The sequence below is a fragment of the Nelumbo lutea genome, chromosome 1 (assembly GCF_056320005.1).
Source record: "Nelumbo lutea isolate HS-2025 chromosome 1, American lotus-T2T, whole genome shotgun sequence".
Classification (NCBI taxonomy): domain Eukaryota; kingdom Viridiplantae; phylum Streptophyta; class Magnoliopsida; order Proteales; family Nelumbonaceae; genus Nelumbo; species Nelumbo lutea.
The window spans coordinates 180,535,351-180,559,586 of NC_142684.1; the positions used below are offsets into that span (position 1 = coordinate 180,535,351).

The following is a 24,236-nucleotide window of genomic DNA, read 5'->3' on the forward strand; positions in this document are numbered from 1 at the left end:
CCCTTCCCCTTTTCTAGACTCGGTCGTGGAAGCGGACTAGGTACAACCAATACTTCCTCACCCTCTACAATCATAGAAACTTCACTTCTCTTTCCCTCTGCATGAACCCTTAGGTAAGGTTCCAAGTCTGATTCCTGTCTCTCTGGCCTGATGTCCTGACTAGACTGCACATATGGAATGGCCTCGTTTATTGGTCGGGATGCACTTTGCCTTACCTCTTTAAGTGTTCCCAACTCCACCTGTCTTTTGTATAGCATACCCAGTTTGGGAAAGATTTGTTCTCCGCTGCTAAGGCTCACTCTTCTTTGCGTTTTGATATTACCAGAATATTGTGAATCCGTCTCCTACTCTAGGAATAACAGTTCAATGTTTAGGCTACCCTCTTCCAGTATATCTCTTGGATTTTGGAGGTCGATACTTCCCAAGCTAATGGTTTCTTCCAAATCTGAATCGAAACCAGAAAGTTCTTCATCATCTGTCAATCTTTCCAAATCATAGTCAAAAACCTCACTCTCTTCACACTCTTGGGGTTACGGCGTTCTTGTTCCTTATGCGGCATCTTCTTCGAGGGTCTCCACTGTAACAAGCTGAAGACCTTCGCTGAACTGTTCGAACGAGAGAAAGGGCTTGAGGAAGACGATGGTATACAGATTTTGCTGTCTACCTGAGGAGCCAACCTTGTCGCGTGCTCCTTTAAGTTGTCATGCACCCCCCTCACTCTTGGGTCTTTTAAGTAGAGCCCACTTAACTTTTCAGGCCTACTAGGCCCAAAATTACAATTTAGAGATAGGCTTGCTGGTTGGACCCCCGTGCATATTCCTGAGGCTACCAATACCTATGCTTGACCCGATGAATCACCTCCCTCCTCCCGTATTGCACACAGACCATTTCTCTCCACTGGGGTAAATTGCTTAGGTCCACAAGCAACTGCCTAAGCAAAAGAAACTTTGGTTTTCCCACCGTTGCCCTGTGTAACACGTCTAACACTTCTAATGGTTTCCTGATCTCAGTCTTTTGGCCTGCCTAAAGGTTGTGCTTCCATTCTTGTGAAAACTCCTTGTTTCTTTTTTACAGCCACTTTCAGACTGCCACGTAGCTGCAGCTCCTCCACCACTTCGTCTTCCTCCTACCTTGCTTCTCTCCACAGGGTAGCTTCAATGGAGGACAGTAACCACACTGGGAAGAACAAACCCTCCACAGCTACATTCACCTTCCTTGGTATATCTTCTGGTTTTACGCCACCTAGTAGAATGGCTGCACTTCGCAGGTCTCCCCAAAAAACACCATCAAGGCGAGCTCCACACAACAAAGCAATTGAGTTTGCTGTTTTTTTATTCCAGAGATGGAATGGCAACCCAAGCACTCGAACAATTACATTATCTTCCACTGAGAACACTTTTGAATTTGATGAAAATGACCATTTAAAAACCGAGAAGGTTCCCAGATCATCTTGGATACTCAGGGCTCTAACATTTACCTGGTTTTCAAGAGGGTCATAATAAAGGTGCTTCTTAGCTCCATCTTGCCCTTCAACATTTCTGCAACTTTCCACCAGTCTGTCACCACCCCTCCAACTTCAACCACTAGCATTCTATCCCATTTTCCTTTTGTCCCCTCTGCTACCAATGAAGGGTCCCTCCTACTATTTGCCACGGCAACAAACTTTTTGTTTGTATCCTCTTTTTTACACAAAAACTGGCTTCTGGTTTCTGGTCGTTGTCCCCTTTCATCAACTTTCATATTCTCTTTATTCTCCATTCTTCTTCTATTTAGAAAATTTGTTAGTGTCCCAGCAATCCTTCTCCATCCTTGATCATTCTTCCCTTGAGGAAGACAAATCATTTGTTTCCTTCCTTTAGAGAAATATTCAGTTAAAGAAATAAATGCACCTTTTGCATTCTTCTTGTTCTCCAGCACATACCTCCTACCCGATCCCGAGAAATTTTCTTTCCGATATTTCTGCTTCCCTTTAGCAGCTGCATCAGAGACAAACTCTTTCACCCACTCAATCATTTCTGAGCCTTCCACAAGGATCGTGGCTCTCTTCTGTTCTCTTACTTTCAAACCCATTCTTCCTTTGATCCGTATCTCTTCGAAGAGAAACTCTTTGGCCTCTATCCTCAAAGCTGACCTCCATTTTTCTTTCTCCACGAAACCTCCCTCAACTTTCTCCACGAAGCCTCCCATGGAAAGAAGTCAAAAGTGTTCTGTTGCACTAATGTTGATACATCTGTGCAATACTGTTGAAAGCTTAATTATCACAGTATAGCACCAATGGCTTCCCATAAGCCATCCCCAGCTCTCCAAATAAAGAATCAACCGACAAAACCTCAGACACACCATATGCCATCCTTGATTCTGCTTATGCACTAGAACAAACTAAAACAAACTGCTTTTTACTCTTCTAATAAACCGAGTTACCACCTACTAAAGTGAAATAGCTTAAGGTAGAAGGCCGATCATAAATGGAACTAGCCCAATCTACACCTATAAAATATTCTATTTTCATATGACCATGATTGGCATATAATATACCTTTTCTGATATGTTTCTTCAGGTAGGCCAAAATCCTTTCTAATAGCACCTTGATGAATACTACTTGGTACGTGTATTGACTGACTATGTTAACCACAAGTCATGCACAAACACAAGAATATATTAACCAATCTCTGATACACCCCTCTATCCTTCATAGGCTTTCCATCCGTGGCACTCAACTTGTGGTTCTAATCAATCAGTATGTTCTACCAGTTTAACTTCCATTTTCTATGTCTAAATCAAGTACATATTTTCTCTATGATATAAAAATGCCATGTTTAGACCTAGCAACTTCAATGTGCCTATGAAGAATCAAATTATCTTATCAAAAAAAATAAAATTTTATGAAAGTCCTTTATTTCGAGTTCCTTGATTAAAACCAATTAAGTCAAACATAATACCCAAATCTCTTTTGCTGATTTCATCCACAAATAGTTTCTACTAATATGAGGAAGCATGGAACTACATAGCCAGGTCATGACCATGTAGTTCTCCTAAACTCAGCCAACATGTGTGGGATTTATAGGATCTGACTCATTCACTATGCTAGTTAGATAACCAAGTTTACCTCTTCCACCAATGGGCATCTGTAAAAACTACACCCACTCCAAGTATTTTGTATCATTGAGTTTCACAATGGTTACCAATAACATTGGGATTCTCTCCAACACTACTTGAAACCATAGTTGTCAGGGCACCACCTAGGTGACTAGGCAACCTTGGTTGGACACTTCATCTAAACACCTTGACTTGTAGCAATAAGGCGCCCACCTAGACAACAGAACTGAATATCATTCATAGTGCTAAATCTTATTAATATGTATGTGTTAATACATTCTATTATATATATATATATATAAAGTGCAGCCCTGTGCATGAGGAGGTGTGCACCTAGATAGATAGATAGATAGATATAGATATTATTTACACTTTGTTTGAAGTTTTACTATTGAAATTTAAAAGATCAAAGGTTCATCAGAAGAGGAAAGGAAATAAAGAATAGCAAAAAGGTTGCTTATTTTTTGTTTTTTCTCTATTCTCTCTACCCTTGTTCCTTTTCTTTTTTACCTTCTATCTTAAAATTTTCTTATATATAAAATCATAGCCTTCTTTAGTTGCTAATTGATACGAAATTGCTCTATTAACACAATTATATTGGTATCTTTTGAAAATATTGAATGTAGTATATGTAAAATGGCTTTCAAAATAAAGAAACTAACATATTTAAGACTTTTTATCTTTCGGATATGATGTTTTGAGAGGTAATTTAATGTTCTTAATAAACAGAATCGCTATTCTTTATGCTGAATGGTATATATAAAACTAAGGAACAACCCAAGTGTCAGTTTTTTTTATTTTATAAATTCTTAATGCCTGAAGGACTAGGCACCCCATTGCCTAGATGCCTTGACAATCATGCTTGTAGCCATCCCTCACTTAATGCCTACTTTAAAATCATTTCCAATAGGATCCATAACAAACAAAAAGCATAAAGCCTTCAAAATCATAACAAAAAAAACAAAAAAAAAAAGATAGGAAATCAAATTATAAGTTCGATCTGGACTGCACCCCAGGAGAGAAGCCTCTACTAGTAGAAACAAGATTACCTATGCACTCTCTCCCGGGGCCCCAAAAATCAACAAAGTCAAAACCACCCACTATATATATATATATATATATACTTGCAAAGTAATTCCAAATATACCTAAAATCCATTTCAATCAAGACTAACTAGTCTCCAAAAAACTCCCTCACTTTTGGGAAGAAAAGTCCAAGACTACTCCTTGGGCAGCAATCAGTCTTCTATTTATTCTCCAAAAATCATCTAAAACTAAGCAACTTACAACAAATCAACAAGCACCTTCACTTTTCCATGCAGTTCACTAATCTAAAGCTGCTTGAGCTTCATCAGATAAGAAGAGAAAATTGAGAGAATAAGAGAAGAGAAATCAATTATGAGAAAAATCATAAAGTAAGAGGTGTATGGCTTCTCGCAACAAAAGTAACTATTATAAATACACAAGTAGATGTTTGCCATTTCACATTAATCATTTATTCATAATGGGAAATTTTTGCAAGAATATCTTCCGTTTTTTCACTTGATATCTAACAGTTGCATATTTAAATTGACAATTCTAGACTAGAAGGTTGTGGTGATTGACCACCTCCATATTTAATTTCCATTAAGTTGAAGAAAGGAAAAGGAGATAAGAATGTTAACAAAGCTTACGTTAATGATTTTCCATGGAAGACAATTGGAGGGGCTATTGCAGCAAATATACAAAAACCAATATGGAGCTGCACCATGCCCACAACATAAGCATAAAAAACTTGTTAGAAAGGAAATGACTAATTGGATGTATTATGTATATATAAACATGTAGAAGAGAAGTATTAAGTTAGTTGTTGAACATGTAAAACTCACCAAATAGAATAGGAAAAACCAACTAAACTTCAGGGCGCTATCTGTCCTGTAAATCAGAAACAAATAGCGATCATGAACAACTTAGATTCATTCCAGCCATATCATACCGCAGAAAATGTCAATATGTCATACAGATGAGTCTCCCATTTCTCCGTACATATAGAACATTCTTTGTATTAATTACTAGAAGTTAAAACCAACCCTATGACATTATATGATTTCTCATCCATTCTGTATTATCATTAGAAAGAACTGGCCCCACAAGATTCTCATCATCTTCTGAAACTAGAAGGTTCTGACTTCTGACAATTTGGGATCAACCAACCAGAGAAAGTTCTAACTTACTGATAATCTATGATACCCAGATACCTTACAAGGGTGCCGTATCATATCGGATACTTGAATTTTGAGTGCAAATTCCATATCCAATACTGTATCCAGCCATCTCCTTGCTGTATATGGGTAAATCAAAATAGCTTATAAGGAACTCCTAAAAATAAAATGTACTGGACCTATGGGTTATCAAGAAGTGACGGTTTACAGTTTACTAGCTCTGCAGATGTATATAACATCAACTGGCATTGATAAGAAAAGGATCCAGAAAATATGGGTGTGATTAATTGGAAAATTACCTCATTGCACGATATAGAGGCCTGTACCACAAAACATATGAAAGAGGACATCCAAGCAGAGCATAGATTGTTGCAAGGAAAAAGATTTTGACACCTGCAGATTGCAAACCCTAATCTCAGAAACTTCAAATTGAACACAGTTTAACAAATAGTTCTATCTGAAATGTAATAAGTGCAAGTTGTCAAGTAGAAGAACTTACCTCCGCCTTTAATCCAACAGACAACAATTGCAAGAACATTGAAGACAAGACAAAGAACTATACCTGCAACAAAACCATTAGCAATTACTTCTCCCAAAAAATGGAAGAAATATTACAGAGGCTGAAAATGAGCCCAAGATAATTGATCCCCTTTGCCTAAGAAACTCAGATGAATGATGCATCACTTGTCAACATGAAACAAAATTTAAAAAAAAAAAAAAAAACAGATAACATGTTACAGCATGCAGTTATTTTGTCCTATGGTGTAATCCATTGGGCATATTGTATCGTTCTGACAGGTCACTGAAACACCTATCTTAAGGCTTTTTGAAAAAAAAAAATGGTGTTCATTTAATGTTAAATAACAATATTATAAGCCCCTATAAAATATGAAGCTAAAAGATTTAAAATAAATAAATAACTCGCCTGATACACATGTTCATACGTATCGGGTGTATTGATACTTTGAACCTTGCCTATCAGTTAGGTTTTGAAGTCTTCAAAGGGTTCAAGAAAGCAGACACCAACATGTGTGTCAACTAATTCCTAACAAATAAGAAAACAATAAAAAGAAACTGGTATAAAAACCCACAAAATTATTAATTTAGTTTATAATGTCTATTTTATTATTAAGATCTCAAAAATAGAATACCAAAAATAGTTTATAGCACCATGTACAAATACCTAAGTGCTTAAGCAAGGCAACCCTCCATGAGCGCCTTGTCAATGCTTCACAGCTACGGCTTTATATTCCAGTTCATTGGGTTGGAGAAAAAGGAGGTCTAACTTGGCTGAAGGAAAACTAAAATGGCTACTTAAAGCAAAAATTACAACACGCCTTGTCAATGCTTCACAGCTATGGCTTTATATTCCAGTTCATTGGGTTGGAGAAAAAGGGCTCTAACTTGGCAGAAGGAAAACTAAAGTGGCTACTTAAAGCAAAAATTACAACCTCTAGTGCCAGTAGCAACCAAGATATGGAACAAGTAGGCATTGCAAGTCTCCAAGAACAAAACTCACCCAAAATTAATCAGTGTCCTTTGATAAGTGTAGAGGGTGATGGGTGAATACTTCAAACCAAAGGTTTCCAGAAATAAAGATAACTTCCTCAACAATGAGAAGACAGAACAAATTTACATTACATACCTAACCAACTTGCAAAAGCCAGATACTGCAATCTTTGAGCATGAATTGGTATTTCATTTGCTATGTCATGATGAATAATAGGAAAGAACGGGGGCCAGTTTCTATCATCTGTAGGAACGCCAGCTGTGTTGATAAAACCAAAAGGCATGCATTAACTACTAACAGCAATATCAAGCAAGTACGTGTGTATAACAGCATCTTAGGGTGTAACTTGAAATCCTACCTCTGGCAACAGCATCTTCTCTCCGTTTTATGTCCTAATATAGACAAGCAAGATTGTTAAGAGAACCAGATTGAAAAAAAATATATATCCTAAAGAAAGCATATTTTGAGTGATTTCTATTAAAAGAACTGTATAGTTGCAAACAAACATTTAAAAGATTAGCTTGCCAAGGATAACCTGTTCCCTCCTTTTCAAATCTGCTTCCCAGGCTGCAATCTCTTTCTGTCTTTTCTTGATATCCTGTTAATATCAAACTACCTTCTTGTAAACAACTTAGCTCTCCCAGGAGTAACTTGAAGATATATTATCTATAGTTGATGTTCTTACATTTGTTGTATCTAGTGGTATATCCACTGTTGCATCATGTTTGTGGCCAAAACCCAAGGATTCAGGTATCAGTGAAGTAAGGCGTGACTTTGAAGCAGGTGCAGCACCTTTCTGTAAGGGATCATAAAGTGGCATCAAGAAGAGCAATAAAAATCAATAGATAATAGAGAAGCCCATTATCCATGAGGCACAATTGAAACCTGTAAGAGTATAAAATGGACTGAGAAGCAATGCAATAAATCGGTTTACCAGCTCGGCAGCCAAGATAGAAATTTCGGATGCCACACCATGGTGCATTGCATGCTTGCAACACCAACTGATAGGTCCTTATGTACGTATGCAGCCCTAAAAGTAAGTATCCTGTTTTCTAATTTTTCAAAAGGTAACTCATTTTCAGAGAATAACTCTTTCTGCCTATTGGAAAAGCTATCTCTTTCTGCCTATTGGAAAAGCTAACTCTTTCTTCCATAAAAGAATAACTCTTTCTGCGCAAGGTGCCAACCAGCTGGTTGGTAAGGTCTCCTGCTGGACGTAGCAGAGACTTGGGATTGAATCCCACCTACACCTATGATGTGGACAGAAAAACAAATTACATGCAACATTTCAAGTATACAGCAATAAGCACAAGAAATACCGAGCTGAAACAACAAACAAGTTGGATTTTTAGGGATTTCAAACCTGAACCTGAAGTAAAACTCCTCCTGGAACAGTTCTGCTACAGTAACAATGGTAGCAAGCTGGCCTCCCACGCAGAGGCGCAGCGATGGAGGGATTGGAAGGTGCCGAAATGAGTCGAGTCCTCAAAACCCAAGCTCCCAATACTTGAAAACCCTAGATGAGGCTGAGCTATAGCTCAAACAAGAGAGAAAGAACCAAAAAGACCCCCTATAGAAACAGCCCCCTTCTCTTTTATATGACCCACTGGCTTGCTGGACAAGCCAGTTAAAATATTTACACGAGCCCCTAGAATGTTTCCCTCTCACAAGCAACTCCTTAAGAACAAAACTAACTTCAAATGACCCCCAAAAGATAATTTTTGTTACAAAAAGACCCAAGAGACCAAAACCCAACAGATATGCACCCAACTGCCCCTGACTAGATTGCCATAATCTGACTTATAAAATGACGAGAATACCCCTGGTCCCAAACTGTCAACAAAGCTACCCAAAAACAACTTTCATTATTTTTCTTCTTCGTTTTTTGCCTCATCATTCCCGCCAGGTTAAAAAGAACTCAACCCCTTGCGAGCAACAATTTTAGCAGCCTTGCACATTTCTCCATCTAGCCTCATAAACTCCCTTCACTAATCAAAGAGTCCTCAATTGATGGATTCCCTTTCCACTTGACCAAGAACTTAAAATAGGCCCCATTTCAAGTGTTGGTGACTCGAACATCTTCTACACCCTCTACTTGTTCAAACTCATTAGAACTACTGACCCTTTGTGCTTGTCTTTGCCCAACCTTTGTTGCTGGTTTTAGATCCTCATGGTAATCAAAGGCCCGCTACATTAAAAATAGGTGAAATGGAAAAATCAGCTACTAGCTCAATTTCACATGCATTGTCACCAAATTGTCACATGGACCAATCTTTTTCTGCTTCAACTTATGGTAAGTCCTAACGGGAAACCTCTCAGGCCACAAATAAACCATGACTAGATCACCCTCATGAAACTCTTTCATCCGACAATGCTTATCCTTAGCTTCTTTATATCTTGATTGCTTTCTTTCGGCTTCCATCACACATTCTCTTGAACCGCTCGAATGGATTAAGCAAAAGCTTCGACATCATCACTCACTCACCGCAACCCTATTATAGGAGCTAGATCAACAATACCTTTAGGTGACCAACCATACACTCAAAAGGAGTCTCCCCTGTAGATCTATTAACTGAATCATTGAAGGAAAACTTAGCTTGTGGTAGGATAAGGCCTCACTGCTTTAAGTAATCTCCAATAAGGCTCCTCAACAAGTTGCCTAAGCTTCGGTTAACCACTTCAATTTGTCCATCTGTTTGTGAGTGAAATGTACTACTATATTGTAGAGTTGTACCCATACGCTTCCATAAAGTTCTCTAGAAGTGGCTAAGGAATCTTGTGTCACGATCTAATGTGATAGATCTTGGCAATCCACACAACCGAACAACTTTTTTGAAAAATAAGCTAGCTACATGAGAAACATCAAAAGTCTTTTAGCAACCAATGAAATGGGCCATTTTAGAGAAGCGATCAACCACAACAAAAATAGAGTCATTACCCCTAGTTGTTCTTGACAACCCCAACACAAATCCATAGTAATATCAGTCCATAGTGCTTCTGGTATGGGTAAGGGAAGATACAAACCTGTACTTTGATGTTGCCCTTTACATGTTTGGCACTTGTGACATCTATCAACATAGTAAAACACATCCTTTTGTAGCCTTAGCCAAAAGTACCTTTTGGAGACCATTTCAAGTGTCTTCTTGTGACCAAAATGTCCCTTACAATGCAAATCAGCAATGAGTAACGCCCTCAAAGATCCCTGTCACCTGCTGCATAGCTTATACAAACAAGACCAAAATAAGGATCATCTTGGTATTGGTCTTTGATGGAGTTGAATCCCACAACATTAGTAGACATTGTGGTCACCAAGTGAACTCTCCAACTAAGTGCATCGGCTACCTGGTTTTGTTGCCCAACCTTATGCTTCAAAACAAAGTTGTATACTTGTAGAAAATCAACCCATTTAGCATGTCTTCCCTTTATCTTCTGTTGGGAGTTAAGCTGTTTCAATGCTTCATGGTCTGAATACAACACAAACTCCCATTGGATAAGGTAATCCTCCAAAACTTCAAGGCCTATACAATGGCATAAAACTCAACATCATAGATGGAATACCTCCTTCTAGCATCATTGAGTTTCTCACTAAAGTAAGCAACTGAACAGCCTTCTTGGCTAAGGACAGCTCCAATCCCAACATGGGATGCATCACATTCAACTTCAAAGAACTTGTTAAAATCAGGTGTGAAGTTAGTACTAGAGCCTTGGTCATCCTCATCTTTAGCTCTTGGAAGCTTTTCTCAATTGCAGGAGTCCAAGTAAACTCACCTCCTTTCAAGCATTCAATAGTGGATGCCACAATAGTGTTGAAATTCTTTATAAATCGGCAATAAAATGTTGCTAGCCCATGGAAACTACGAATTCCGGTTAAGGTTCTTGGTGTTGGCCACTCTTGAATAGCTTGAACCTTTTCTTGGTCCACTTCAATCCCCTTGGCTGAAACAACATACCCCAAAAGCACCAACCGATCTGTAATAAAATTACACTTTTTCAAATTTTTATATAGCTAATTTTGTCTCAAAACTTGTAGGACTGCTCTCAAGTGTTCTAAGTGATAGTCATGATCTTTGTTGTGGATGAGTACGTCATTAAAATAAACTACCACAAACTTCCCCATTAATGGTCTTAGACAACCCAAATGGCATAACCAATCTTAGTCTTGAATGCAGTCTTCCACTCATCCCCCTCTCGGATACAAATTTGATGGTACCCACTCTTCAAATCTATCTTTGAAAAAACTTGCGAGCCACCCAATGTGTCTAACATGTCATCAAGGTGAGATATGGGAAACCTGCATTTAACTGTAATCTTGTTAATGGCACGATTGTCAACACACATACGCCAACTACCATCTTTCTTTGGTGTGAGCAAAGCTGGTACAGCACATGGGCTTAAGCTCTCACAGATCAGCCCCTTCTTCAACAACTTTGTTACTTGTCTTTGGAGCTATGCTCCTTAGGACTCATTCTATAGTGGGGCAAGTTAGGCAATGCTGCTCCTGGCACTAAATCTATATGATGTTGTACATCTCTTAGGGGAGGAAGGCCATTGGGTAATTCCTCAGGCATCACATCAACATACTCATGAAGTAGCTTCTTCACCATCTCTAGAATAGGTGTTTCTTTGCTAGCTTCTTTTGCAACCAGCACATAAACAACATCCAAATTTCCTTCTTCTTGAGCCAATTTGTTTGAGGTGAACGGAGTAGTGGTTGGCTTGGTTTCCCTCTTTGAAAATGAATCAAGTTGCATTGGTTTAAGAGTTATCTTCTTATTGTTTTTCATAAAGTTGTATGTGTTCTTGTCCCCATGGTGAATGGTCTTACGGTCATATTTCCATGGGCGGCCCAAAAGAATATGGCATGCATCCACTGAGACAACATCACACCATACTGATTCTTCAAATGTATTTAGAAAAAACTCTTACCTCATTCCCTTTGTTGAACCATAAAATACGATATGGTTGGGGTGGTGAATAGTTTTGAGCTGTAATTTATCCACCATCTCTTGAGAAACAAGATTCTCACTAGTCCCACTGCCAATAATCAGGTTACACAACTCTCCACCAGTTGTAAAACGTGTTCCAAAGATATTCTTTGTCAACCAATCCCCTGGTAGTGATTCTTTAGGTGCAACCATGGAGTGCCACATCACTAGAGCTTTACCCTCAATGTCCCCATCCAAGTTTTCTTCCTCTAAAGCATTAGCTTCAGTAGCTTCAGCCATTTGTCCATAACATGGCCTATATCATCTTGTTGTTCATCAATAACTTCATCACCAAATGTGTTTGCCATTCAATTCTTTTCTTAGGACATTCATTGGAACGATGTCCCAACTCCATACACCTAAAACATCTAACAGTAGGCTGCCCTTGATTGCTCTTGATTACATTTGGAGTCCCTTGGATTGTAGGTCGTGTTTGGTTGACCACACGACCCTTACCAACCCCAACACTTCAGCCTATTGATGAAGATGTACCTTGGACAGCACTTAATTTTCACCCCAAGCTCCAACTCAATTGAGCTTCAACTTTCAAAGCTAGCTGATATGCATCCTTTACTTTATATGGGCAATATAAGCTGACTTGATCCCATATTGGTAACCCCACACTATTGATATATCTACTAACTTTTTGCTGTTCAGTTTCTGTCATATTACCCCAAAGAGTTAATCTACTAAACTTTTTTGTGTACTCATTTACACTATTTTCCTGTTGCCTTAAATTTTGCACCCTTTGGTAAAGAATTTGCTCATAATCTGGTGGTAAGAAGTGGGAGTTCAGCTTCTCTTTCATTCTTCCCCAGGAATTAACCTTTCTTTTCCCCTTCCTTCCTCTTCATCCATTTCTTTCCAATCAAAATAATTTTCAATGTTGTCCAACCAGTCCAGAAACTCTTTAGGTTCTAACTCACCATCAAACTCGTTAATATGAAGTTGAACACCATGACCTTGATTGGATTGTAAAACTTGCACTATTCGGTCTTCCCACCACTGGTTGTTATTCCTTTCATGTTGATCACCTTCAGGTTCTCAATGTCTTCACTTGATTCTTCACTAATAATGTCAGTGGGTTGTTGAATCACCCCATCCCCATCCCCGTTGTTCATCAACTCTAGGAGCTTGTCTTCTTCTTCCTAGCCCCAAATCACCTGCTACGTCACCATCCCTAGCAGCATTTTGAGCTACAAGTTGAGAAAGACTCTCAATCTGTTCTTGCAGCCCTCTTGAAGCCTACTAGAAAACCTCTACGTTGACATGTTGTGGTCTTCTACCACCCCAAACACTTCCACCCCTTGCAGCTAAGGGTGTCAATGGATCGGTTTTGGATTGGACCCTGTCCAGTCCAAAATCAATTTGGACGGATTGGACAAACCAACAAGACATTGGATTAGACCAATTCGGTCCAAAATATTTATTAGATTGGATTGGACCTGGTCCTTCCATAACAATTTTTTATTGGATTGGGTTGGATTAAGTCAATATCTGGTCCATTGGTATAGGATAAGAATATATGTGTCAATGGACCGGGTTTGGGTTGAAATCAATCTAAATCAAAATGAATTTGAATAGATTGGACGGTCCAGACATTGAATTGGACCGATCCAAATTGGTCCAAAACATTCATTGGATTGGATTGGATCTGGTCTATTTATAATGGACTCACATTGGACTGGATCGAATTGGACCAAATCCAATCCAATTGACACCCCTACTTGCAGACATAATAATATAGCAAAACACAACAAGGAGATGAACTTTGAAGCAAACCCAAGGAAAGAACTTGCTCTGATACCATTTGATGTGGACAGAAAAACAAATTACATGCAATACTTCAACTTCAAGTATACAGCAATAAGCACAAGAAATACCAAGTTGAAACAACAAACAAGTTGGATTTTTAGGGAGTTCAGACCTGAACCTGAAGTAAAACTCTTCCTGGAACAGTTTCACTACAGTAACAATGGCAGCAAGCTGGCCTCTCGCGTGGACACGCAGTGATGGAGGGATTGGAAGGTGCCAAAATGGGTCGACTCCTCAAAACCCAAGCTCCCAATGCTTGAAAACCCTAGCTGGGGTTGAGCTACAGCTCAAACAAGAGAGAAAGAACCAAAAAGACCCCTATAGAAACAGCCCCCTTCTCTTTTATAAGACCCATTTGCTTGCCGGATAAGCTAGTTAAAATATTTACACATAAGCCCCTAGAATGCCTCCCTCTCACAAGCAACTCCTTAAGAACAAAACTAACTTCAAATGAACCCCCAAAAGATAACTTTTGTTACAAAAAGACCCAAGAGACCAAAACCCAATAGATATGCACCCAACTGCCCCTGACCAGAATCTGACTTATAAAATGGTGAAAATACCCCTGGTCCCAAACTGTCAATAAAGCTACCGAAAAAACAACAATTTGGTATCCTACTACAAAAAACATGCAAAACAGAATACATTCACTTTTTTTTCATTCTTTTTTTTCTTCTTTTTTTGCCTCATCAACATGGGTGTAGCCCTTCAAAAATTTAAAAAAAAAAAAGGATAACTCTTTCAGCCAAGATGAACTTGATTAACTGATAACAAAACCTTCTTCAAGAATGGAATAGGGCAGGACAGACAATATTGCTCAAATTTCGCTTAGGTCTCAAATTTACTTCCTATTTTGAGGGGAATGTGTTTGAAGATTGATTGGGGCTGTTTGATAACTGCTGAACTGGATGGACTGAATGACTTTTTGATTTGTCTTTCAGTGGATAAAATAATTAAGTTATAAAATATTTGTAGGTATAGAAATCAACCAAACTTCAGATTCAGCTGTTAATACGTGCGACTGCATTAGTTTTTATTAGTTGATAACTACGAGAGTTTTATTAATTGCGTAAAGAATAACTATGCACAGGATGCCATGCATCCCAAGAGAAATAAAATTTCGTGCATCCCTCCAATGGGGCTGGCATTTGCTGCTCCCCTTACATTTAGTACCTTGTTGGAGGTTACCCCCAAACATATATGCCATGTTCACCACTTGTTTGGCCATGGCATCAGCCAGCACATTTGCTGAGCTATTGGTCTAAATAAAACTTACATGCAATTTCAATGCTAAAGCTCACAGCTCCTTCATATAGTTCTAGTTCCAATATTGCAATGAGCCTTCTTTTTTGTGATGCAGCCATTCCAACATAAATTTTGAGTTTCCCTCCACAACAAGTTTCCTCAAATTTGGAGTCCCTGCCAATCTTAAGTATTAGAATTCTGCCAACAACTCAGACATCATGGAGTTCCCTTTCCCAATAGGACCTGAAAATAAAGTAAACATTATCCCCCTGTGATCTCTAAGAGCACATATATCCGATGCTCCAGAATTACCAAAATGGTGTTAACTTTTAGATCATCCATCAGCTCCTTTTTTCCCCAATTCTCTCTTGTGTGCTTTCATCCTAAGATGAAAGTCGCAAGGTGCATGTGTACATGCATAGACCAGTCTACCCTTATTGGTAACATCATCTTACAGCTCATGGGAGGCAACTTATTGTCCAAAATACTGATGAACCTTAGGGTCTTCCCATACAGAAGATGTTGATTGACAATAAGGAGGTAGTATCTCCATGTTTAACCTCTATGGTCAAACCTACTAGTCAGGCCAATTAACCTGTCACCCTGCCAGAATTTTGGATCTATTTCACTACCAAATCATTTGTCTAAAAAAATATTGATTCAGCCAACAACCCAGCTGGTTGAAACACTGAAACATTTGTCCGGGGTCAGTGGATCACAGGTCAAGCATTAATTCTCTATTATTCCTTTTTTTTGGCATATTTAGTGATTTTCATTGTTAATAAAAAATAATATTGGTAACTATTATTGTGTTTAATTCTCTATTATTCCTTTTTTTGGCATATTTAGTGATTTTCATTGTTAATAAAAAATAATATTGGAAACAATTAATAGATGAATATATAATATTACAAATATGCCCAAATTTCTTTCTACAAATATTCTGTAAATTTAAATTTTTCTCTATTTTTATATATTTATTATTTAATTACCACATCACAAATTGACTGTTTGACCTAGACACTTAGACAGTTTAACTGCTGATAGGGGTTCAAGTTGGGTACCCAATTTGAATATTTTACAGTTCATCAGACTCGGGCTTATGGGCCAGGCCCATTCAAATTTTAATAAAATCCCAAGTTCCCCAACCCAAGCCTGCCCAAGTTGCACCCCTATCTGCTGCCCGCCACCCAGATTGAAAAGCAGGTCCTTTTCCAGACCACTTTTAAAGACATTATGTATCATGCCCCAGCTAAGCAAAAGATAACGTCAATATAGAAGTTTGCATTCACTTCAATGCTCCAATAACCAATATGATACATTCTGAAGAATACAAATTCACAGTCATTTTCAGTTGGTTTTTTTCTCAAGCTTGTGTTAGTTTTTTTTTTCTCAAGCTTACTTTAGGCATCATTCAAATTTTAGCAAAATCCCAAGTTACCAACCCAAGCCTACCAAAGTTGCACCCCTATCCGCTGACCCACCACCCAGATGGAAAAGCAGCTCCTTTTCCAGATCAGTTTTAAAAACATTAGGTATCATGCCCCATCTGAGCAAAAGATAATGTCAATATACAGGTTTGCATTCACTTCAATGCTCCAATATGATACATTCTGAAGAATAGAGAATCAGTCATTTTCAGTTGATTTATTTCACAAACTTACGTTATTATAGCTTCTAGTTGTTTTGAGCCAAGTCAAAGTAAAGAGTCATTAAGGTTCAAAATTAACAATTCAAAGTTGAAGCTTGAAAGGTGCAAACTATTCCTTTATGGATAGAGACTGTTTGAACACATCAAAATTATAATAAAACTTCTCTTCAAACTTCATGCTTTATGTGTACAATGAAGGAATAAAGCATACAAAGAAATGATTATGTTATACTATTTTCAGAACCAAGAACTATGATATACAGATACTTGTATATGCCTAGCTTACTGTTGTTGGATGCAATACAAGATATTGCATAGAAGCTACTAAATGTGCTTTATAGCATTAACACTTCAACACTTTTAAAACATGTAAAAAGGACATCCCAGCGCACAAGACTCACACCAATGAAGGGTCTGGGGAGGGACAGACGTAAATATACTATAAGTCTTACAACTACAAGTAATCAGGGTTTAATGCCTGTGAATCAAGAAAAGATGTCTGACTATCCACCCTAGTTATATTCTTTATTGTGGTTCCACTCAAAGAGTCATTGCTTGATGCACTGATAAAATCTCAGGCTGACAATTGTGAGAACACAGGTTTGAATCTCATAGCAACCACTTATAACAAAAAAAGGCTTGTTCATATCAATCCAACCATCCCAAGATTCCATATAGCAAGGACCATCATTGGACAATGGTCCTTTTATTGTATTTCCTTTCAAGTATTTTTTTTTCTGGAGTCTGAACCGTCTGTTTCTGAAATTCTGAACTCTTTTTTTTTTTCTATTCTGGGATTGAATTTGAAATTTTTACTCCCCCGTCAATTGCAGTCTACTTGACCAGAGCTCATATCTTTATCCAGTTTTTCCCTTCTATACTGCATATCTGCAATCCTATTAATGTATTAACTACAATTATCTTCAACTCAGCCCATCCCATTTAAGTAAACAAACTCATAATTTATAGCATTTTTCCTCCAAACTGGCAAAGGACAACCCAAAAAGGACAAAGTGAAAAGCCAAAAATATTATACTCAACCCAACAAGGCCTTGTCCCGGCTATATGGGTCGCCTACATCAATTCTGCTCTGCCATTCAGCACTATTCAACACCCCAGAGGAAAAAAAAAAAGTAATTATCTGCTGAAATTTTTGGAGTGCAAACTAGTGTAACTACAGAAATTTGGACCTTCCGCTAAGTATATTATGAGGAGGTCCCAATTAAAATGGTCATGACGGAACCTTGTTTTAATGACCGAGCGTTTGCCCAACAAACGGCAAAACAGTCTAAAATTCAAGGAATTGTGACAACCAAGAAAAACACAGTGGATGTGAAAATCGAAATTAACCTCAACCACAACACTAAGAATTACACCAAAAGTGCTCCTACTTATTACAACTCCAAAACTACAGAGTGCGTACAGCTTTACAGATATGTTATAATTGTTCAAAATGAGTCATTTCTTGAATACCGAATTCATCAACCATTAATTGTTCGGTTCATTTCCATATCACTTTGACGGACTACAAGAGAGCCCAAACTCAAAGAAACTCCAATTCCCTGAAGCAGCACTAATAAAGCACCGTTCTCAAATCCAGATCCAACCAGCTTCGCCAAAAGACTCGATCAAAACCATGAATCAAACACATCATACAGATCAAAGAAACAGAAATGGAGATTTACAACATAGAACTACATCAAAAGTAGATGGGGCAAAGAGAAGGAAAACACGGACAAACTGTAGACATGGAGCAACAGAGATATTCTAGTGTAGTTACCGCGAATGGATTGACCTCTTCTTCATCGAAGGGGTTCGGATCGTCTCGCCGATTCATTCTTCCCTACTCGATTTGGACAAAAAAAAATCCGCAAAGAGTGCCGAAGCCACACGGAGGAATTTGCCTATGTCTCTCGCTCGCTCTTTCTCTGTGCGTCGCCTTTCGAGTTCAAAAAAAAAATGAGTGTGTGTGTGTGTTCGTCTGTACGTGCGTGTTTGGTATGTTGCTTATATACGACGCGAGATATCTGAGTGAAACCGGTTTTTCATTTGCCCCTGTGATTGAGATAATATTACGATTATACCCTGCCGTAATTAACAATATTTATACACACACATATATATATATGTATATAAATATATATACTTATATACAGATACATGTGATGATGTGGCATAGCCTAAACCATTCAGTTCGAGCAATCAAACCAGTGACCCACAACCCGGAGGCAAAACCGGTTCAACCTCCAAATCGATTTTTAAAACACTGCTTCCAAGGATTTGGTACGTATTTGGGATGGACGTCATTTTCTTAGGAAACAGTGCCACATCAGAACTACATCAAAAATTTGTTTTATGAGAAAACGCCTACTCTTTGATTAGTCATTTTTCAAAACAATCTCATACCATATCTTGAAAATAAAAAAAAAAAAAAATGCGTGGTCTAAGAAATGTCCTTTTTTATGTTTTTCCTTTTTCCACTGTTGCTAGCATTAGTGTGCTAATGTAGCATCGAAAATTGCTATTATAACAACAACAATGTTACTAAATATAAAACATTTTCTGAAAAAAAACAGCATACCATGCTTATACAGCACAGTTTTCTGACAAAACGCCTCTTAGAAAATGATATTATCCCAAACACCACCTTATACTTCCATGGTTCATTGGTTCTATGGATCCGTGAATCTACTAATAACAATAAAAGGTTAATGCCACCAGTTAGCATTTAGCAACATTTGAGGTTGTCACCTTTCATAAATTCATATGAGCTGAGCCAAGTTATTGGTAGGGGTCTTCCTCCCAACCTCAACTTTACCCATAAACAAGGGTAGCCTCTCCCTTATACCCACAATCAGGTTGGCTAATACTCCCCACCCCCACTCCAAAATTTTCAAATAAAATGGTGGTGGATGGAATTATATTAATCCTTGATCTTAATTATGACTCAGTTGATTTTGTCTGAAGCTTAATTATAATTATAATTTAGTTTTTTTTTTCTATATCAATCTAATTTGTTTGTATTTGTATTTTAGGTTGACTTGAATTAAATTGACTTATTTGAATTCAATTGGATAGTGCATTCTTAGCCCAGCAGAAGTTAAGTATATGTGATGGTGCACAATCTGGTCAGTCCTAGTTGTCAACATTCTTGCCTCTGACTGGAGCAAAAGGTGCTTGAAACGGGGAAGAAAGCGAGTAGTCTCCGGGGAGGAACCCGATGAGAGTGCTTCGAAGCTCAAGTTAGTATCTTCTAAAAGGCAAGATAAAAAACCAGATAGCGCAAAGTTATCACATACCTCCATTCTTGGGGGGAAAAGGGCCTCTTATAACCACTTCGCGCACTCATTCCCAAGCTCCTGTCAGGTCAGGTATCATTACCTTTGCGCTTCTGCCAGTTCGGGTGTCATCACTAATGCTAGGGCAGACAACCGCCATTGCTCTCTTTATCGGAGCCGTCTCTGTAACTAGAGGTGGTGGTGGCAGGTAGTCGTTGAAGTGCGGTTGTCAAGCATCAAATCCTAAGTCTGTCAGACATGCCGCCTCATGATACGGACTCCTTTGGTGTCAGGTACAATTGTTCAGTTTGGTGGCCTGTAAACGAAGTGCCGGAGTGGCGTGCGAGTTGAAGTCTTGAGTTCGGATAAAAGTGTGGCTCAAACTGCCATGGGGTGGGTCAGTTCGGGTTATTGCCCTTTGCGCTCCTCGCAAGGCTCGAGGTCAAAGGGGGAGTTTGGACTCCTTTTGGGGAGCTTGGGTCACGAGTTCCTCTTGGGGGAGCTCTGGGCTCCTCTTCTCGGAGCTCGCGCCTTGAGCTGTCGTGCCAAGCTATCGTTCCTGCCAGGTCACCCTCGGTTGCTTCCACGTGTCGGGTGGCCAAGAGGTCGGGCCAAATCTACCTCCATCAATATGGTTCATATTTGTTAACACTGACATCAAGAGAAACTTCAAAATTAAGCCTTTTTATTAGTTTTTAGATGGAGAATACTTCCCATGTTATTTAACACTATTAGTGTGAAAAGAGTACAAATGCAAATACGTACAATATAAATGTGTATAGAAATAATATAAAATGCAAGGTTTTGCACCGTACCTATTTGTATTTGTACTACACAAATTTGTAGAATGCAAAAACTTATATTTTGTATTGTTTTATATGTATTTGTACTATACATATTTATATTTGTATTCTTTCCAAACCGAGCTTATAGAAAAAATTGTCTAACTTCCATTTTCCATTCTTCATTCTCCCACACCTCTTGGCCCCCAAGGGAAAATAAAAAATTCCTAGCTTCGCCATTGATTTAATCTAATACATGTTCTAAAATGCAATTATCCACCTCAAACTCTTTATATTGTTTCCAATCCCTTCAAGAAATTTGTGATTTTTTTTTAACTTTTAGAATAATAAATTAAATATAAGGCTTTCAACGTGAACATCTTTTGAACACCAACCAATGCATCATACAAGTCCTTTCTAGTTTACTGCTGAACAAACTGCTTTGGTACCCATGGATCCCATTCCCCCATTTGAAGGAATGGTCATTCCCGATCCCTTCATTGGAAATGAAATCCCATTTTTGTTGATTCCAATTTTCATTCTCATTATTGTCTGAATCAAATAGACTATGATAATAGACCGTTCTAATTTTAATTCTGAAGGATTTTGATATCGATTCCTATTACAAACCAAACAGACCCTTAGTTTTTATGTCAAATGGATTTCTAATGTAATGGAAAGAGCATTAGATGAAATACTAAACTAGATGATGTGGTTAATGCACATTTCAATTGATGCCAATTGAATTCCTAAAGTCTCTTGAAATTAATGACAATTGAGTTACTAATGTCTCTAATAACTTTTTGTTCATTTGAATTAAAAAAATACATAAAATTTAGAGGGATTTAGGAGAACCTTGAGAGGCTACTATGATGTAGATAGATGGATGCCTTAAAATTGTGAAAGTTGTAGAAGTCGATTAAGACATTTATTAAGCTCCCCTCTCTTGGTAGGTGTTTCATGCTATGGCTATTGGTAGAGGTGTAAACCGGGTTGTATTGTGTCAGCCCGTGGGCTGAGCCAACCCATGCTTTCCTCCCCCAAGATACTTTAGGGGTTGGCCCAGCATGGCCGGTGGGTTGAGCCAGTGGGCTAAGCTAACCCTTCTTTTTTAAAACTTTTGAAAAATAATGAAAATTTTAATATAAATTAAAAAATAGACAAAACGATTAAAAAAATTTTAAAATTTTATTTTACATGAATTCTAATGTATACAATTTTTATATGTGTAATAATAATATGAAATAATACATAAAATTGAAAATATATATTTATATACATATTAATATATTATATAATTATTATATAATATATACATATTGTATATATTAATATAGTCTCTCTCTCTCTATTTATCTCCTCTCTCTCTCTCTCTATATATAGGTTGGCTCGACCTAATCTACATCTCTAGCTATCACTTTATAAAATTAAAGCCCATTTAAAAAGCCAATGGATGTCCACAAGCAATGTTTGGTGAAAAATCACAAGGACAATTTGATAACAACCAAAGTGGATGATTAACACAAATTGTTATTGTTACTTTAAACATCAAATTTGATGCTTTACTCGAAACATCAAAAAGATTTGCCTTTATAAAATTAAAGCCCATTTAAAAAGCTAATGAATGTCTACAAGCAATGCTTGGTAAAAAATCACAAGGACAAATTGATAACAACCAAAGTTGATGATTAATACAAATTGTTATTGTTACCTTATACATCAAATTTGATGCTTTACTCGAAACATTAAAAAGATATTGGGTTGACTCTCTTATACGACAAGGCAACACATCTTTCTCGTCAATTTCTATTGATCAATCCCAAAGTGTTTAATGAATAAACTGCATTGGTGCCAAACACAACATTAATGGCTTGAGCCCAAATTGGGCAAACTACTCTTAAGCCATTCCATTAAAAAGCAACAAGTGTTTGGTTGAATTTCTTAAACTGTCGTTATGGTTTAACTAGTTGACTAATTTTATTCTTATTGTTTACATATTGTCTTAAAGTACCTTTTAGTTTTTTGACAACTAACATCATTATCAAGTGCTAGCGTAAAAACAAAATATTGAATTTACCCTTCACTATTCCTCAAAATTTCAAAATAAAACCCAACTAATAGAAAAATTTGAAAAAGTGTAATCTCTTTCCCTTTCAAGTAGATTTGTTCAGATCCCACACTGGCCATCACCACCACTTGATTCACCATCATATCTCCCTACCGGGTCTGGATGTAGTAGGCATGTTAAATAAGCACAATGAGTGAGCATGTAATAGATGTGACATATGTCTTAGGTAATGCGCCTTTCATCCAAACGTTTTTGCTTCGTTAGACAAAAATTATCCATTATTTTATTATTTTTGTCAAACTAATTAAAAATAAAAAACAATAAAAAAGAAAACGTAAATGAGTCCCAACTTCCAACACGTTTAGGTTTTCCTTTTTTATTGTTTTTATTTTTATTTATTTTGACAAATATAATAAAATAATGAATAATTTATGTCCAGCGGAGCAAAAACGTTTGGATGAAAGGCGCATTAATTGGGACATGTGTCACACAACTATTACATGCTCACTCATTGTGCTTACCTAACGTGCCTAATACATCCGGGCCCCTCTCTACCACTTTCTCCCGATAGCGATTATACTTTCCCTTCTCCCTTATCTAAAACCCAACTCAAAACCATCTTCCCTTTACATCAAGGTTTTTTAAACTGACCCAGAGGCCAAACTGATCATGGGTTCAGTTCTTGGGTTGAATGGTCCGACCGCCTATTCGAACAAAAAAAAAAAAAAATAAAAAGGTCAAAACCATCTAACAGTTCATCTGCATGGGTCAGCGGTTTGCTAACCAAATCAACATTTTTTTCACTTTTTTTGCAAATATCCATTTTTGGAAAAAAATGGAACCAATCACCTGACCGGTTCCTGAATTTTCCGGTCTGACCATCCAGTCGGATCCGATTTTGGAAAACCATGCTTTACATGGACATCGGAAGCAACAAACTCTTCCTTTCTCAATTGTTTCCAACCCAACTCAAACCATCTCCCTTGTCTATCTTCCATGCGCCCCATTCATGTAAGTCCCTGCTTACTCCGCCGTCCACTCTTCTTTTTTAGCTCTCGACATCTGCGCCCGTGTCTCCTGCAACTCCCCCGCCTACTATTCTCTCCCGTCTAAACCACTGAATATTTCAATTGCTCCTCCTCTTTTAGATATTTAAGAAGTCTAGATATTCAAGCAGTTCAACTTCATTTAGGGTATAGAAGATAAAAAAAGCAAAATTTAATTATTCAGAATTAATTTATTGGACAATAGAGTTGTTGGGTATTTGTTTCTAATGGAAGGGCATTAGATTTTAGTTTTGCCAAACGCCGCCCACCCAAGTACCGATTTGGGGGGCTTTTACGCTGGGGTTCTCAAGGGTGACCATTTTCGGCTGAGTCTGGAAAATTTGGGCTCATGTTTGGGTTTTGTGTATAGACTTACTTGGTCCAGGCTGGCCTAGAATCCGGTTCCAACGGAGGCCTTAGCTCTTACCACGGGTGCAAAGCTGGATCTGGCCCATAATCACCCAAAGCTCTTAGCTAGGGCAGTCAATGGGTTGGATATGACCTAATGGGCCTAATGAAACTGAACTTTTGTTTGGTTGATTGGTTTTATGATTTAAATC

The 24,236-nt window shown here is 37.8% G+C and overlaps 1 protein-coding gene across 1 annotated transcript in view; it reads right to left on the bottom strand.

Moving 5' to 3' along the window:
• LOC148879584 (secretory carrier-associated membrane protein 4-like) overlaps window positions 1–18,520 on the bottom strand; it is a 31,783-nt gene extending 13,263 nt beyond the window's left edge. The window contains exons 1-9 of the mRNA XM_088961148.1: window positions 18,283–18,520; window positions 7,492–7,602; window positions 7,342–7,404; window positions 7,165–7,198; window positions 6,942–7,064; window positions 5,796–5,858; window positions 5,596–5,689; window positions 4,964–5,009; window positions 4,769–4,836 (exon numbers count right to left, since the gene is read on the bottom strand). Coding sequence (XP_088817274.1) covers window positions 4,769–4,836; window positions 4,964–5,009; window positions 5,596–5,689; window positions 5,796–5,858; window positions 6,942–7,064; window positions 7,165–7,198; window positions 7,342–7,404; window positions 7,492–7,602; window positions 18,283–18,339 — 659 coding nt within the window. The 5' untranslated portion in view covers window positions 18,340–18,520. The remainder of the gene's footprint in view (window positions 1–4,768; window positions 4,837–4,963; window positions 5,010–5,595; window positions 5,690–5,795; window positions 5,859–6,941; window positions 7,065–7,164; window positions 7,199–7,341; window positions 7,405–7,491; window positions 7,603–18,282) is intronic.
• Window positions 18,521–24,236: the final 5,716 nt, after the last annotated feature.